At 34.9% G+C, this 14,324-nt stretch overlaps 5 protein-coding genes across 5 annotated transcripts; 2 read left to right on the top strand and 3 right to left on the bottom strand.

Moving 5' to 3' along the window:
* Window positions 1-375: 375 nt before the first annotated feature.
* On the bottom strand, window positions 376-2,581 carry EV154DRAFT_503719 (major facilitator superfamily domain-containing protein). The gene is made up of 7 exons (XM_051600947.1): window positions 2,341-2,581; window positions 2,208-2,291; window positions 2,087-2,151; window positions 1,781-2,019; window positions 959-1,724; window positions 766-905; window positions 376-688 (listed from the first exon to the last, which is right to left on the bottom strand). The coding sequence occupies exons 1-7, from the start codon at window positions 2,544-2,546 to the stop codon at window positions 497-499; spliced, it is 1,692 nt and encodes a 563-aa protein (XP_051459254.1). The 5' UTR covers window positions 2,547-2,581; the 3' UTR covers window positions 376-496.
* Window positions 2,582-4,370: 1,789 nt separating this feature from the next.
* Window positions 4,371-4,873, top strand: EV154DRAFT_479927 (uncharacterized protein; the record flags this gene model as incomplete). The annotated part of the gene is made up of 2 exons (XM_051598298.1): window positions 4,371-4,534; window positions 4,597-4,873. 2 exons carry the CDS (start codon window positions 4,371-4,373, stop codon window positions 4,871-4,873), a joined length of 441 nt encoding a protein of 146 aa, XP_051459253.1.
* A 461-nt stretch (window positions 4,874-5,334) lies between these two features.
* EV154DRAFT_179900 (uncharacterized protein) lies at window positions 5,335-7,004 on the top strand. Its single transcript, XM_051594232.1, has 2 exons — window positions 5,335-5,677; window positions 5,747-7,004. The coding sequence occupies exon 2, from the start codon at window positions 5,827-5,829 to the stop codon at window positions 6,787-6,789; it is 963 nt and encodes a 320-aa protein (XP_051459252.1). The 5' UTR covers window positions 5,335-5,677; window positions 5,747-5,826; the 3' UTR covers window positions 6,790-7,004.
* A 766-nt stretch (window positions 7,005-7,770) lies between these two features.
* Window positions 7,771-9,699, bottom strand: EV154DRAFT_179789 (glyceraldehyde-3-phosphate dehydrogenase 3). The gene is made up of 5 exons (XM_051594231.1): window positions 9,397-9,699; window positions 9,241-9,340; window positions 8,560-9,183; window positions 8,365-8,487; window positions 7,771-8,305 (listed from the first exon to the last, which is right to left on the bottom strand). The coding sequence occupies exons 1-5, from the start codon at window positions 9,420-9,422 to the stop codon at window positions 8,162-8,164; spliced, it is 1,017 nt and encodes a 338-aa protein (XP_051459251.1). The 5' UTR covers window positions 9,423-9,699; the 3' UTR covers window positions 7,771-8,161.
* Window positions 9,700-9,794: 95 nt separating this feature from the next.
* On the bottom strand, window positions 9,795-11,291 carry EV154DRAFT_179788 (ADP-ribosylation factor family-domain-containing protein). The gene is made up of 5 exons (XM_051594230.1): window positions 10,818-11,291; window positions 10,670-10,754; window positions 10,439-10,603; window positions 10,211-10,382; window positions 9,795-10,154 (listed from the first exon to the last, which is right to left on the bottom strand). The coding sequence occupies exons 1-5, from the start codon at window positions 10,908-10,910 to the stop codon at window positions 10,073-10,075; spliced, it is 597 nt and encodes a 198-aa protein (XP_051459250.1). The 5' UTR covers window positions 10,911-11,291; the 3' UTR covers window positions 9,795-10,072.
* Between the last annotated feature and the right edge of the window lie 3,033 nt (window positions 11,292-14,324).

Here is a 14,324-nt window from a genome sequence, read left to right as displayed (position 1 = left end):
AAGTCTTGTTTGATTCAAGCTAGGTAAGAGGCTTACCTAAAGTAATGATCCATATTGAAGTAGATGGAAGAATTCCTAATCTTAGCAATAGACAATGTGTTATCTAGCTTACAAGAAGGGATAAAGGGTCTGGTTACATAATTTATCTGCTAGTGACATACAAAAACTACAGTGAGATCACAGGAATTGAAAACTACATAATAATAATGTTGATAAGGCTACCATGAATAAAACTTGACACTGCAGCTTCACAGGAGGGTCAGTTTTTCACACATTTTAGAGATTGTGGAACGGCTATAGCCATTAGTATCATTTTCATCTATCCATGGCAATTGTGATTCCGGCTATTCTGGTCCTAGACGGAACAGGACTTTTAGCTACAATCAGTCGATTCAAGAGTTCGTATTCATATTTTATTGTTTAAAGGTAATTAATGTACACAAGGGAGTATTTATTAAAGAGTCCAGCTGAATAATTTTTGCAAGCAACAAAAAGTTTACTTGACTTTAGTGTGCAAGTTAAATTGTTGGATGAACAAAGTGGAACAGACACAAAGTGTAGCAATGAAGATACAATAGTAGAAAGAATAACGAACAGCGATTTCATAGGTCTCAAGCACAATAGCGAGTGCATCGGGAGGAAGAAGAGTTCGGACTTCTGTCATCGATTTACGCGCAATTTCGATAATCTATAGTAAAAAAAAAAAAAAGCAAGTGTTAATAAAGTCTCCGGGAGTAGAACAGATCCTTTTCTTTCTATATTTACACTTTCGGCATCAGGGCCTGTAATCCTCTCTGTCAAAACTTTCTTTACGACACCTTGGAAGATAGCAGATGTGGCAGAAATACCAATAACACCACCTGCAGAGCGGAAGAGATATGAAATTGAAGTAATGGTCGCCATTTCTGTAACATTGATTAATAAAATTGAGTTCATGTTACACTGTATTTTGTATTACCTGAGCTACCGACACAGGAAAGCATGGAGACAAGAGCGGTGGTAATAATTGAACCAGCAGAATAACCATCAAGCACAAGACAGATAATCAAGAACGTAAACGAGGTATCGGTAGTCCACAAACTTGTTCCGATCATAGAAGCCAACGCAATCAAACTAGAGACTGTCATGAACTTGGTATATTCACCAGTTCTAGCCATCCAGAATCCAGCAGCAAGAGAACCAACAGACATAGCAAAGACCTTTGGTAAGAAAAACAAACCGGATTGAGATGAGCTATAGCCCAGAACACCTTGGAAATAGATAGGTGTGGTATATGTAAGAGCAAAAGAGCACATGACAATAAAGAAATTGGTCAAAGAACAAGCGAAAGGGGTACGACTCGAGATGATGTCCCAAGGCATTAAAGGGTTAAGAGCAATATTTGCCTCGACATAGCAGAACACCACGGCCAATATGACAGAAGAAACGAGTAATCCACTGATCAAAGGATCACTCCATTCATGAGAGTTACCGCCCATTGATGTAGCCAACAAGAAACAAATTACAGAGGAAACTACAGTGGCGGAACCCAAGTAATCGATTTGCTTAAATCTTTCAAGTGTAGTTGTTTGTACCTCTTGTTCTTCTAAGTTGTAGTTGGTGATGATGAAAAATGCGACGTAAAGCGAAACGAGCAAAAGAGGTAAGTTGATGTAAAAACAGAAACGCCATCCAATACTGTCAGTAATGATACCACCCAAGGGAGCACCGATTACAGAACCAAGCTACATTTTACCATCAATTAATACAATATTTATAAATCCAATAAACATATACGTACGCCGTATGCAATATTTGCATACCCCTGGAATTTTCCTCTTTGACGCAATGAGACAAAATCACTTGTGATAACAGCTGACATAGTGTTCATACCTCCGCCACCAATACCTGCAATTGCTCTTGAAATAACCAACGTCCATAAACTGTTGGATGCACCACACAAAGCTGAACCAACAAAGAAAATAATAGTTGCTCCTAAATATGCAGTTTTTCTACCAAATGCATCAGAAATACGTCCATCTGCAGATTACAAACAATATTGTTAAAAATGAAAATAGATCAGCAACGCACTATAAAGATATCTTACATAAAGGTTGAAGGGCAGTATAACTGAGCATATAAGAAGTAGCGATCCAGATAATCTCATTGGATCTATTTAAGTTATGTTAGTTTGATCTACCCATGAATGGTAAACAATCCCCTCTCACCTTTTAAACTCAGTGCCGATTTGGGGAAAGATGGTGGCAACAATTGAGGCATCAAGAGATGATAATCCAACACCAACCCATAAACTAGATTATATGTTAAATACTATACATCAGAAATCTTAAATTTTCTTACCCAATCAAAAGAACCATCAAAGGCGAGCCATTCAATCTTCTTTTTAACAAAGCCGCCTCGGTATCATCATCCTTCAACGAAGAACATTCGGTTGTAATAACGGAGATATTTCCATTAATATCATCATCCAAAATGGTGACCTGATCGTCCGGTGTATTGAATTTCTGTAATAGTGGCGAAGTCTCAGTCGCTGTTGAAGGAGACATGATAAGAAAATTGACGAGATAAAAAAAAAAAAAAAGATGGAGACAAAAAAAAAGTTTAAGAAAATGCCAGTTTTAAGATAATTAAAGCCCCGTTTGGGGTGTGACAGTCACCCCGCAAGCTTTACAGAATAAATGATCTTTTTTCTTTAATCCAATGAAAGCAAGAGTTCAAGGATGTATTAAATTGCGCAATGGCATACTATTGTTCGATCAATACAATGGAATTAAAAAAGTTTTAATTATATTTGCATATGACGGATTGACATAAGATTATAAAATATTACTCATTATCCAATATGTTGAATTTTCCCACCCACTTTATCGGTGGTGTGAGTACAGAATTATGTAGATAATCTATTTCAGCATGATATGTAGATCATTTATCCGAAATAGAACATAAATTGTTAATTAACGAATACCTTTTGCCAAACACGGTAGTTAGCTTTTAGAGATCGACTTTAGTCAAAACAAAATAACCCGGAAAATATTTATCCCTCTTTGAGGAGAAAATATTTTAGTATGTGGGACAAACAAGGTTAGTTAGTCATCAAACAAATGCCTTGTGTATGTACAATACTTATACCGTACATTGATAGGGTGTGCTAATAAATCAAAATCGCCGGCTACGAAATTGTAGGCCAGTAATCATTTGTTCACAAAAAATCTCCAAAGATCCTATGCCCTAAAGAGCCGCCACAATACATTTGAGAGCCGATAAATGGGATCAATCTATCAGTAGATAAACTTTAAATACGAAGACTGATAGATAAGGCCATTGAAAAGATGATATCTTAATCATGTTTATAAAGTAAAGTTTTGTAAAAGAACACATTAAAAGGTCGGCTATATTCCATTTAAACATTGTAAAAAAGTAAGGACAATGGACAGCATAATGCTTCGCTATAAACAAACAGTGCAGCTTGGACAGAAACGCTCTTATCTGTTTACACTTTGTAATGGTATGACAAGTATTTACCTCAACCAACTTTAAAAATCTCTTTTAATCAATAGTTTGTCCAATATTTGTACATGATGGTTTATGATCATGACATTTGCAACCTTAAACACCCAGCCCGTAAAGGTATATAGAAATTTAGAGAAGTGTGCGTCAAGCGGAATAACAATTGTTTATACAATATGTATATTAACTGTAAATATGTGTTTCACAAACATGTCATATTACACATGCAATTGAAATTTTTAGGTAGCACAGTATAACCATGTTTGTTGTGCTCAACTTTTTATTATTGTTTACAGTCAAACATTGATGATATACACTATTTTTAAAAATTATTCGTGCACGCTTAGAAAACATTTCAATCAGCGACGGAATAAATAATCGCATAAAAATCAAATATATCTGCTATCATTAAATGGGTATACTGCTAAAGCAGGGGGAGAATGTATCAATAGAAAATTTATCATCTTATTGAAGGATCCGGATAAGTGCCCTATTGCATGCATATGTAACTCTTATTCTAAAGCCTTACTTCATCCAAAAGACCAACCTGCTTGAGCTTGCACTTAAAATTGAACGATTGCGTTTGAACCAAATAGTTATTGTCTTCTTTTTTGGCCTGGTTTGATATACACAAACGAGCAAAAACTTGGCATTGTTTTTATTCACCCATAAGGGGGGAGATGGGTAGCAACCCCCCCCCCCCTTATTTTTCTCTTATCAGCACCCTAGATGTGTTGCGTTACCAAGAGTAAATTTAATAACACTACCTCGTCATGATAACACGCTTATTAGCATCAGATATATATAAGTGGATAAGTATACTAATTATGACTCTTGTGTAGGATTATGGCGATAAAAAAATCATGTCCAGACAAGCGTCCAAGTCAATCATGTTACTGACTTCAGACAGTGTTAATACCGCTGTAGATGACATATTGATTGGCGTTAGAAATTTGTATCTATCATTTAAAATCACACTTTCCGCTTATGTGCTTGAAAGTCCTGATTCAAGAAAGCAATTATCCTGGTAAGCTTTTACTTAAAGAAACTTAGATATACGAAGAGCTAATAAATGAAAGCTATTTACAGGTGTGATGTTAAAGTTAACAACACTGTCAGAAGATCATACTTTGTAGGAACGATCTTGCATAATGTTGTGTGGAACGGCCCAATGCAAGTGGGTAAAATAACAGGTGACGATGTCAAAGATGATATGCACGCATCTCTTTTAGATCTCATCAGAATTGGGTGGTTTCTAAAGCAGTCCATTGACATTAATCACTTCGAAGGGATTATTGGTGTTCACGTTGTTGGGAAGTTGTTTCTAAAGCTGATTTCTGAACTTTTGGCTAATCTTGCTGTATAGGTTTGACAGCCATCGTCTATTTTATTTGTTTACTTGATTATGGATTGTATCCAATGATAAAAATTTGTACCATAACTATGCCAAGATATGCTACCCTATTTCGCCAGTATGTTGCGGTCTGTGAAGACTTGCTGCCAATCCATCATCTGTACAGACAACATTGTCAGCTTTTAGGGGATGTTGATGCTTTGAAGGCAAACATACGACAAAACTTCAAACGTTAACCCAGACCTTCTGATCAAGGGTATAAGCTCTCTAATTTCATCGGTGTAGCGCGAGTGCGTCCCAGAACATCTAAGGGTATCATAGACCTGCTATTGCATAAAGCTTCCTTCTGAAGGAATGGCTTTAGGTATTTCAAAGATGTGACAAGCAGTTCTAAGAACAGAAAGCCGGCCTGCCCCTTTATTGTAAATCAGTAAAACATGAATCGTTTTTTTTATGTATATAAATAATAAAGACAAAAGAATCTGTCTATTTGAAATAAGCAATGAAGATAAAGCCTTATATACCACTATTTATAAATACCCGTAAGATTAATTTCTACTCTTTTTTTACATTTTCTGTTCTCAATTTTCCCAAAATTTCTTGTGTATAATAGGCCAAAAACATTGAGGGGGTGAAAATAAGAGAATAAGGGGTGAAAATAACAATTCCCTTATTTTCTAACACAAGAAAAATCTGCCCAAACTGCACGTGAAAAAGTTTACTGCATACGTAAGTGACAAAATTGGCAGCGAATATTTCCCAATTTATTACGTGGCAGTGTCCTAAAAAGGAAATCAAGTGTATCAGCTTTTTAATGTACGTAATAGGCTTTCCAATTATATGTAATAGACTTTCCAATTATACGTAATATGCTTCCAATTATAGGTGAATAGGTTTTCGCCAAATTCATATAATAAAGAGACAGCATTTCAATTTTTTTCTTTCCAAACAATACAATTTAAAAAATGAATAACAACATAGAACAAATCAAAGCTAACTCCACTGCAGAAGATATTGTCAAGTTTTATAATACCAACTTAAACGGCAAGGTCGTAATTATAACTGGTTCAAATACTGGAATTGGTTTAGAAACTGCTCGTGTTTTGGCATCCGTCGGGGCAAAAGTCATCATACCTTGTCGAACTCTCGAAAAAGCTGAAGGTGCTATCAGAACAATCAAGACGCTTATTCCTGATGCTGATCTGGTTGGCATGCAACTAGACCTTTCCGACATTTCTTCTATCAAGACTTTTGCCAAAGAATTTCTCGACCTAAATATTCCTCTTAACATTCTCATCAATAATGCAGGTATTATGGCATGTCCAAAATCATTGACGAAGGACGGATTTGAAACACAATTTGGAGTTAATCATCTTGGTCATTTTCTTCTCGTGGAACTTTTGACAGCAAAACTCAAGGCCAGTACACCTTCTCGCGTTGTTATTGTCTCATCTAGTGGAAACAGTCAATTTTTATCTAAAGATGGTATAGATTTTGACAATTTAAATGGCGAAAAAGGGTATAGTCCCTTTGGTATGTATGGTCAATCTAAGCTTGCAAACATTTTACATGCAAAGGAGCTTCAAGATAGATTCGACTCCCAAAATTCAGATATTACCGTTGTGAGTCTTCATCCAGGAAGTGTTCAGACTGAATTGAAACGTCATCTTGATATCTCTGCAACCTTTAATATGTTCTCTACTATGAGAAATTACAAGACCGCTTTAAGAGAAGCCTCGAACCACAAAAATGTCCAAGTCGGTGCTTCTACAAATGTATACTGTGCTGTTTCTCCCGATATTGTCAAAAGTGCTTTTTATAGCAATAATGCTATCAACACTGATCTTCTGAATGAACAAGCTAATAACAAGCAAATGGCAAAAAAATTATATGAAGTCTCTCAGCAATTATTAAATAGACATATCTAAATACCTTATTAATAATAAAGCATACATCCAAATAAACATGTTATCTTTTGAAAATTTAGGATTACATAAAGCACAGTAATAATTTATAAGACAATTTCTTGTCAGACAGAGTAATGGGTAAAAACATCACCTTTTACTAATATAAGTGATACAGATGATGATTACGCAAACGGTAGCATGTTAAAGTAAGGATTTTTATTCTTCACCTAATGACTTTTAAACTTTGGTTAGAAAAATAAATACAGTTTCGTGCTACTGTTATTTTGTATGTTGATTCAAAAATATGATAAGATGCCGTATTACTGCTTTGTCCTAATTTGTAAACCTGACCTTTAGCATTGACCAATAATGGTTGAAAAAAAAATGGTATTCAAGTATATCGTGCATTCTTCTTACTTTAGATCGCGATATTTTATCTGGTGATAAAACAAAAGCTTAAGTGTATTACAATTTTTTATTTGGGGTTGTTCAAGTAGGTTTGATGGGGCTGCTATTACAAATTTAATGAGGCTTTTTCTATCGAGAAGAGGCGAAGGTTCGAAATAAGATATGATTGGTTCATTCATTCCAAAACTATCAGTTACACAGAGGCAGACGTAATAATGAACAATGAAAACCGGGTGACAGGTTAATACATTGTGAGTACAAGCAAGACTGTTTCGGTAGTGGTCATAAATATTTGGGAGTCGACGGAAAATTGAGGTCCCGGTAGCTAAATAATAATGTTGTCACATAAAACAGATTAGCTTTCAATTTACTTAAAATCATTCGTTGTTTTCGTAGCTTGAATATGTTAAAAGTTTTAAACGAATTTTGTCGAATGATGGAGTGGGATGTTTGATATTAAGATTTACAGATTTTTTTGGATTATTGATCACAAATGATTATGAATATAAAGTTTCCCGGCACACGAATATGTTTATTGTTTTATATTTAAAGAAAAAGCCGGGTCTTAGTGCGACTTGCGTAGCAAAAATATGATAATGTAACAATAAGAACGAGTTATTTTTAGGAAAATGTAATTTATTATTATTAGTTTTATAGTTGTAAAACTAAATAAAAAAAATTAAGCATATACAATACGGAGATCACATAAAATAGGTGAAAAGAAAAAAAAAATGTTGGCATGAGTTTTGATGAGGTATACGACATACAGATGGGGTTCATAATGAAATTTCAAGTGAGATGAGAGGTAGGGAGGGAGAGATTCGGGAGGATGAAAGAAGTTAAAGAAAGTGTGGGGGTCAAAAAAAGAGTTTTTTTTGGGTATGAAAGTTGTTTTTCTGAATGTTTTTTTGGTTTTGTTGGTTGGTTGGTTGTTGGGGGTAAAGAAAAATAAAAGTACAGGTGATAAAATAAAATACAGGAGTCTTTACACAGCACCATCCTTCCCAGCAACGTACACTAACAAATCGATAACTCTCGTTGAGTAACCGTACTCATTATCATACCAACTGATGAGTTTGACAAAAGTTGGAGATAGCTGAATACCTGCTTTCGCATCAAAGATGGACGACTATAAAAAAGTAAAGAATTAGTAAGATGCTATAAAGTTAAACGCTTTATAATACTAACATGGCTATCACTGATAAAATCAGTACTAACGACCTCATCCTCGATGTAGCCCAAAATTCCCTTTAGGGAATCGCTTTCTGACGCCTTCTTAAGAACAGCTTTAATTTCATCATAGGAGGCTGGCTATAAATTAGAAGAGTAAATGATATTAGTACAAGGTGTGACAAAAATTTAGAACAATGAAAATAAATTTACCTTTTCTAGTCGAACAGTCAAATCCACTACAGATACATCCGGAGTAGGGACTCTGAAAGCCATACCAGTAAGTCTTCCGTTAAGTTCAGGGATGACCTTTCCTACTGCTTTCGCAGCACCAGTTGATGAAGGAATAATATTTGCACCTGCGCCACGACCACCTCTCCAGTCTTTGTTAGAGGGACCATCGACTGTTTTTTGAGTCGCCGTAGTAGCATGAACTGTAGTCATGAGACCTTCTAGGATACCAAAGTTATCATGAATAACCTTAGCCAAAGGTGCTAGACAATTGGTAGTACAGGAGGCGTTGGAAATAACCTCGAGATCTGAGGTATACTTGTCCAAATTGACGCCGACAACGAACATGGGCGCATCAGCAGAGGGAGCCGAGATGATAACTTTTTTAGCGCCACCCTTCAAATGAGCAGAGGCAGCGTCCTTGGTAGTGAACACACCAGTGGATTCAACCACGTAGTCAGCACCGTCTTGACCCCAAGGGATCTTGGAGGGATCACGTTCAGTGTAGACTGAGATTGGATGACCGTTGACGACGAGCTTGCCGTCTTTCTTCTCAACAGTGCCCTTGAAGCGGCCGTGAGTAGAATCATACTTGAACATGTAGACCTATGTGATGATATGTAAGTAAAAATGCCTTAATTTATGTATACAACAGGGACTTACCATGTAGTCAAGGTCAATAAAGGGATCGTTAATAGCAACGACCTTTACTTGAGGGTTTTCAAGAGAAGCACGTAAGACAATGCGGCCAATGCGACCGAAACTATGGTAACGAATTAATAAGCTGTCATAATTACATTTTAATTAAATAATATTTACCCGTTAATACCAGCGTTGATAGGCATGTTTAATAAAATTTGTTTTGTTTTGAGTAAGTAAAAAAAAAAGGGGTAAAGAGTTTTTTTTGGAGTCGTAAAGAGTTCGTAAGAATGTTTTTTGGTCGTTAAGGTATTTTTTTCGTTAAAAGTGTTTTTAAGAAAAAAAAGATGGGTTTTCGTTAAAGAAAAAAGAAAGGGTCGTTAAAGAAAAAAAAAAGGAAAAATTGATTTATAAGTTGCTTGTTTGGGTTATTTTTTTCTTGATAACAAGAAAAAAAAAAAAAATTTGTTTGGTTATGAAGTTCTAAAAAGTTGCAAAGAAATGGAGGGTATTTATAAGAAAAATTTCAAATCGAGAAAAAGTGTCCTGGGTCCTCATCGATTACTGTAATACGTTACGTGTTTCGCCACACAAACAACCCCAGTTCGCTTGTAAATGATCATGCGGTTTTTTACTTGTATAATGATTACACGTGTTTCCTTATTCAATCGAATGATAAACTAACCTGATTTCTCTTGATAAAAATAAACAGTTACATAACGCGGAGTACTAATCGTCATCATAAAATGTAACAACAATAAAAAGATGAAACGCCCTTACATGCAATGCATCTATTTTATAATGAGTATATTTTATTTATATTTATGATCTGCTAGCATAGCTATTTGTATACGTTTCAACGAAACACAGGTGGTCGGTTAATCTTGTTTCGTTGTAACCGTAATACCAACCAGTCTATTGCATCCTCTACCCCATTCCTAACAAAATAATAAATATGTATATCAGCAAAAACAAATCGTAAATCATATATTACCCTTCTAATGCGCTGACAGGTAACACTCGTGAATCACGCGCTCCGAGTTTAACTGCAATCTTATTAAACACTTCCTTTACTTCTTCAACTCTTAAAGCACCAGAAACATCCTGTTTATTTGCTAGCATTAACACGGGCACCCCTTCCACTGCATCATTTGTAATCATTTTTTCTATTGAAATCCCGTTAATCTCCTTCTTGCATAACGCGTTTTTTTTTTCTTATTACCAAAAGTATCTCTGCACTCCTCCAAACGAACGGGATCTGTTGAATCCACGACAAAAACAATAGCGTGACATTCTGTATAGTATCTCTCCCAAATCGATTGCAAATCTCGCTGTCCACCTAAATCCCAAAAGTTTATCCGCGATGATTTTATATCCACTTTACCGACTGCAAAAAAAAAAATAAGGTGATGAGTGTCTTCATCTCGACTTGACTTTTAAAGTATAAACTTACTATTTAAGCCTACAGTTGGTGCTATTTTATCGGGGTCCAGACCAGCTACACCCATGAATATTGACTTTATGCGTTCCAATAACGTCTAGCAATGTAAAAAAAAAAATTATAGTTCTAGACATGACGGTAGAATATAGATGAAACCTACTGTTTTTCCTGCATTGTCGAGTCCAATAATTAAAACGTAGTATTCTTCTTTTTGGGTCGCGTAATGATACAATCCGCTTAGTAATGTGTACATGATTATTGTATGTATTTTTTTTTAAAAAAAAAGAGTTGGTTTCCTATAGTTGTACAATTCTGCTCAGATACACAGAAAACCAGCGAAAATGGTCACAAAAAATGTTGTGATGGTAAACACAAAGGTCAAATTGTGAATATGAGGTTAATATCCAGCCAAATTTGCTATTGTACGTTAAGATAAACACTGCCAATGTTTCATCTCATAATAATGAGGCCGTGCATATAAATCGATGGTCGTTTCCTTTAGTCCGTAATAATATTAAATAGTAATTTTAGTCAGTTTATGTTACGTAGGCGGAATAGAATTCTGGAATAAAGAAGAATAACGCCTTTATGCATTCAATAACTCTACAAATTTGACGCCATGAAAATAAAAGGCTAAAATTGGATATTAACGCACTGTTATCATTAACATTTTAGATCAAAGGAATAGCATGTGCGCACAACTGGGCTGGTGCTGCTTGCTATGACTGCGTCTATTAATATAATCTAGTCTATAAATTCGTTATTTTAACTTCTTCACATAATCTTATCGCATTAGATGTTGGTGGACCAATTAGTCAGTATTAATACATTATGAACACAAGGAGATTCACAATAATATGCATCTATATAGAAAGCTATCGTTGCCACATTTGAGTATGTAATTAAAAAAAATGGCATTACATCTAATAATGATAAAGCAACAAAATAACGTAAATTCATGCCGGATACAACCAATTTTCTATGCTTAAAATAAACTTGTTCTAAAAGAACGATAGTATAATACATATCGAGCCATGCATTTACTACATGTTCTAAGTATCTATGTTTCTTCGATGATGTATGTACCTACTCGCATCGCTCGTCATAATTGGCCTCAACGGTCTCTTATATGTGTAACGTAGGATCTGATCATGATGAGCTTTACGGCTCTATAGAAAGCGAAATAATAACAGATTTCCAAATTAGGGCATGTCCATCTACAAATAGCAGAAGCATGTCAAATATGGCCTCCAGTAACACTTACATCAGGATATTAAATTACTGATATCAGTCACAGTTAAAAATAAAAAGATCCTTTGTTTTTTTTTCTAAAATTTCTTATTATTATTTACAACGCTCAATTGGCACAATAGGTTTTTTGGTTTAATTTAACAGTCTGAGCACCAGTTTTCCATTTAACTTTTCTATCGGTTAAGAGCCTTCCGAATAAGAGGGATAGGCGATGTTTTCACATGTATAAGTCATGGTTTTTGCGGTAAATTATAAAATATCCTTTTCTATTACTAGGACCTGGTAGTTCAAAGTCGAGTCCTTGTGTAAATCTGTTTTCGGAAATGTCGGATATTCTCGTGAATTATAGGAAAACGGGCCGGAAAACAAAAAGATTCTTACTTGACTAGTTAGAATTGGTGTCCATTACACTTTTAAGTGAGACATGTTAGAATAATCACATAGATCTGAGTCAAATATGAATCACAACGGGAAGTTTTGCAACTGTGTCACATACACAAGACTTTACAGTTTGTGCGAACACGTGTAAATTGTGCTTTTTGGACACAATAAAAAGGTACGGTACAAAGCATTGTCCTCCGTATCCAGAAATAATTGTGCACAATACCTACAGTACCTTCATTCCACTCCCATTGTTCCTAAACTAAATTCATTTTGATCTCCGTTGTCCAATTTAGCTTTAGGCCAAAATTTACCCTATTTGTAATTTCCGACTATTCGTTTTGTTTAGTTTATTAACTACAAAAGACTTGACCCAAAGCCCATTAATAAGTAGTTCTTATTGAAATATATTTATAAATTTTCAAACAGAAGATGAAAAATATACTAAAGTGCCTTTCTACCGACACCTTTGCTGGCATCGTTAATTCAGGTTTTTTAGATTCGATTATTTATAACACTGATGAATTAGATTCTTAGCAGTTAATCAGAAGTTCTCAATTATACATATATATGTCTCAGTATTTACTGTAGTGTAAATTGGTTAATTATTGATAAATATACCGACCCTTTATATTTAAAGAACTTGTCCATATCAAGTGCCCTGAAATTTGATTAAATGTGGCTGTGCTTGTACCACTCCCTAAGTTTCAATGGCTTTCTATTCGACGTATTCGTTGTTTTCGTAAATATTTTGACAACTGGAAAATTTGGACTACTTTTTGCGAATTAATAATTATAGCCTTTAACTTAAAACCAGAAGAGGCACCTTTTGAGAACTTGACGTTGAAATGGTGCAAAAGTATCTTCTGGTTATCCGAATAGATGCTGTACTTCTATTCTTCCATTAACATTGTTAAAGTGTTGGTAATAGTATTCAAATCAGAAATAATTAGTATACTTCCTTATTATCTAATTTTCAGATATAAATGCCAATACTATATTGCTAACAATTGTTGCTATGGGAGATCAAAAGTACATGCCAAAGTATATACTTTCGGAACGGGGAGTTTTTTCTTGTTACTAAATTCTTCGCCTGAAACTCTCTTGTCCTCGAGAACAGGATTTATAATGTCAATCTGAAAATGTTGCATCGACATAAGTTCAATGCGCCCGTTTGATATTTTAAGAGATTCTGAAGCCGTTAATATTTATTTTTACTGTATGTATGCATTTATTTTTCCTTTTTGATAACAGAAAAAAATTAGTTACTGTTGAATTTATGGTATTGACGCCTCAGTCCCCAGCAAAATCGTTACCTCTCTAATTCACCTGAATATCAATAATTATCAGGCACCTGTTTCAAATATTGATACTTACAGCATTTGAAATATTGCGTAGAATGTCTTAAATAATATCTAATCAAGAACGGCAATTACTTATAACAACGCTAGTCTTATTCATTTAACTGCCAACTAAAAATGTGTAGATACAAATCTTTTGGAATAATCCAATGAGCCGGGAAAATTCACTAAGCTGGATGACCTCAATCTTACGGCTGGTAAATATATCATAAAGACGATCCGTCTTTACACATTACGCAAAATTTGTGGAGATTCAACCCCAAAAGGTTTTTCTTCAGCCAATTCATGATTTTCTGCGATGAATATTTGCAGCCTTGTCCGGCACACTTTGGGTGCCCGAAAAAAATTTATAGCTCACAATGCCATTCTTTCTTTGTTTGCAATGTTGTTATACTCTTTGTTCACTGTTTGTGCCGACAAGTCCAATTGATATATTCGGTTGTAATATTATCGATTCTACACTAGTTATGTACCAAAATGTTTGCAGCTATTTTTAAAAAATCATTTGTTGGATCTTTTAAAAGCACCAATTTTTCGGCTAATTGGACCATCTACTGACGATTGAGGTCACGGTCTTAATCACTCATAATGGAAACAAAATGCATGTTTCAAGAGAAGTTTTATATAGATATATGCATATATTTATTACACAACCTCCTGATAATTTTGTACCA

The sequence above is a fragment of the Mucor mucedo genome (genome assembly GCF_025094135.1).
Source record: "Mucor mucedo strain NRRL 3635 chromosome Unknown EV154scaffold_30, whole genome shotgun sequence".
Classification (NCBI taxonomy): Eukaryota; Fungi; Mucoromycota; class Mucoromycetes; order Mucorales; family Mucoraceae; genus Mucor; species Mucor mucedo.
Note: the sequence above shows the minus strand (reverse complement) of the source record. Positions and strands in the feature narration are given on the sequence as shown.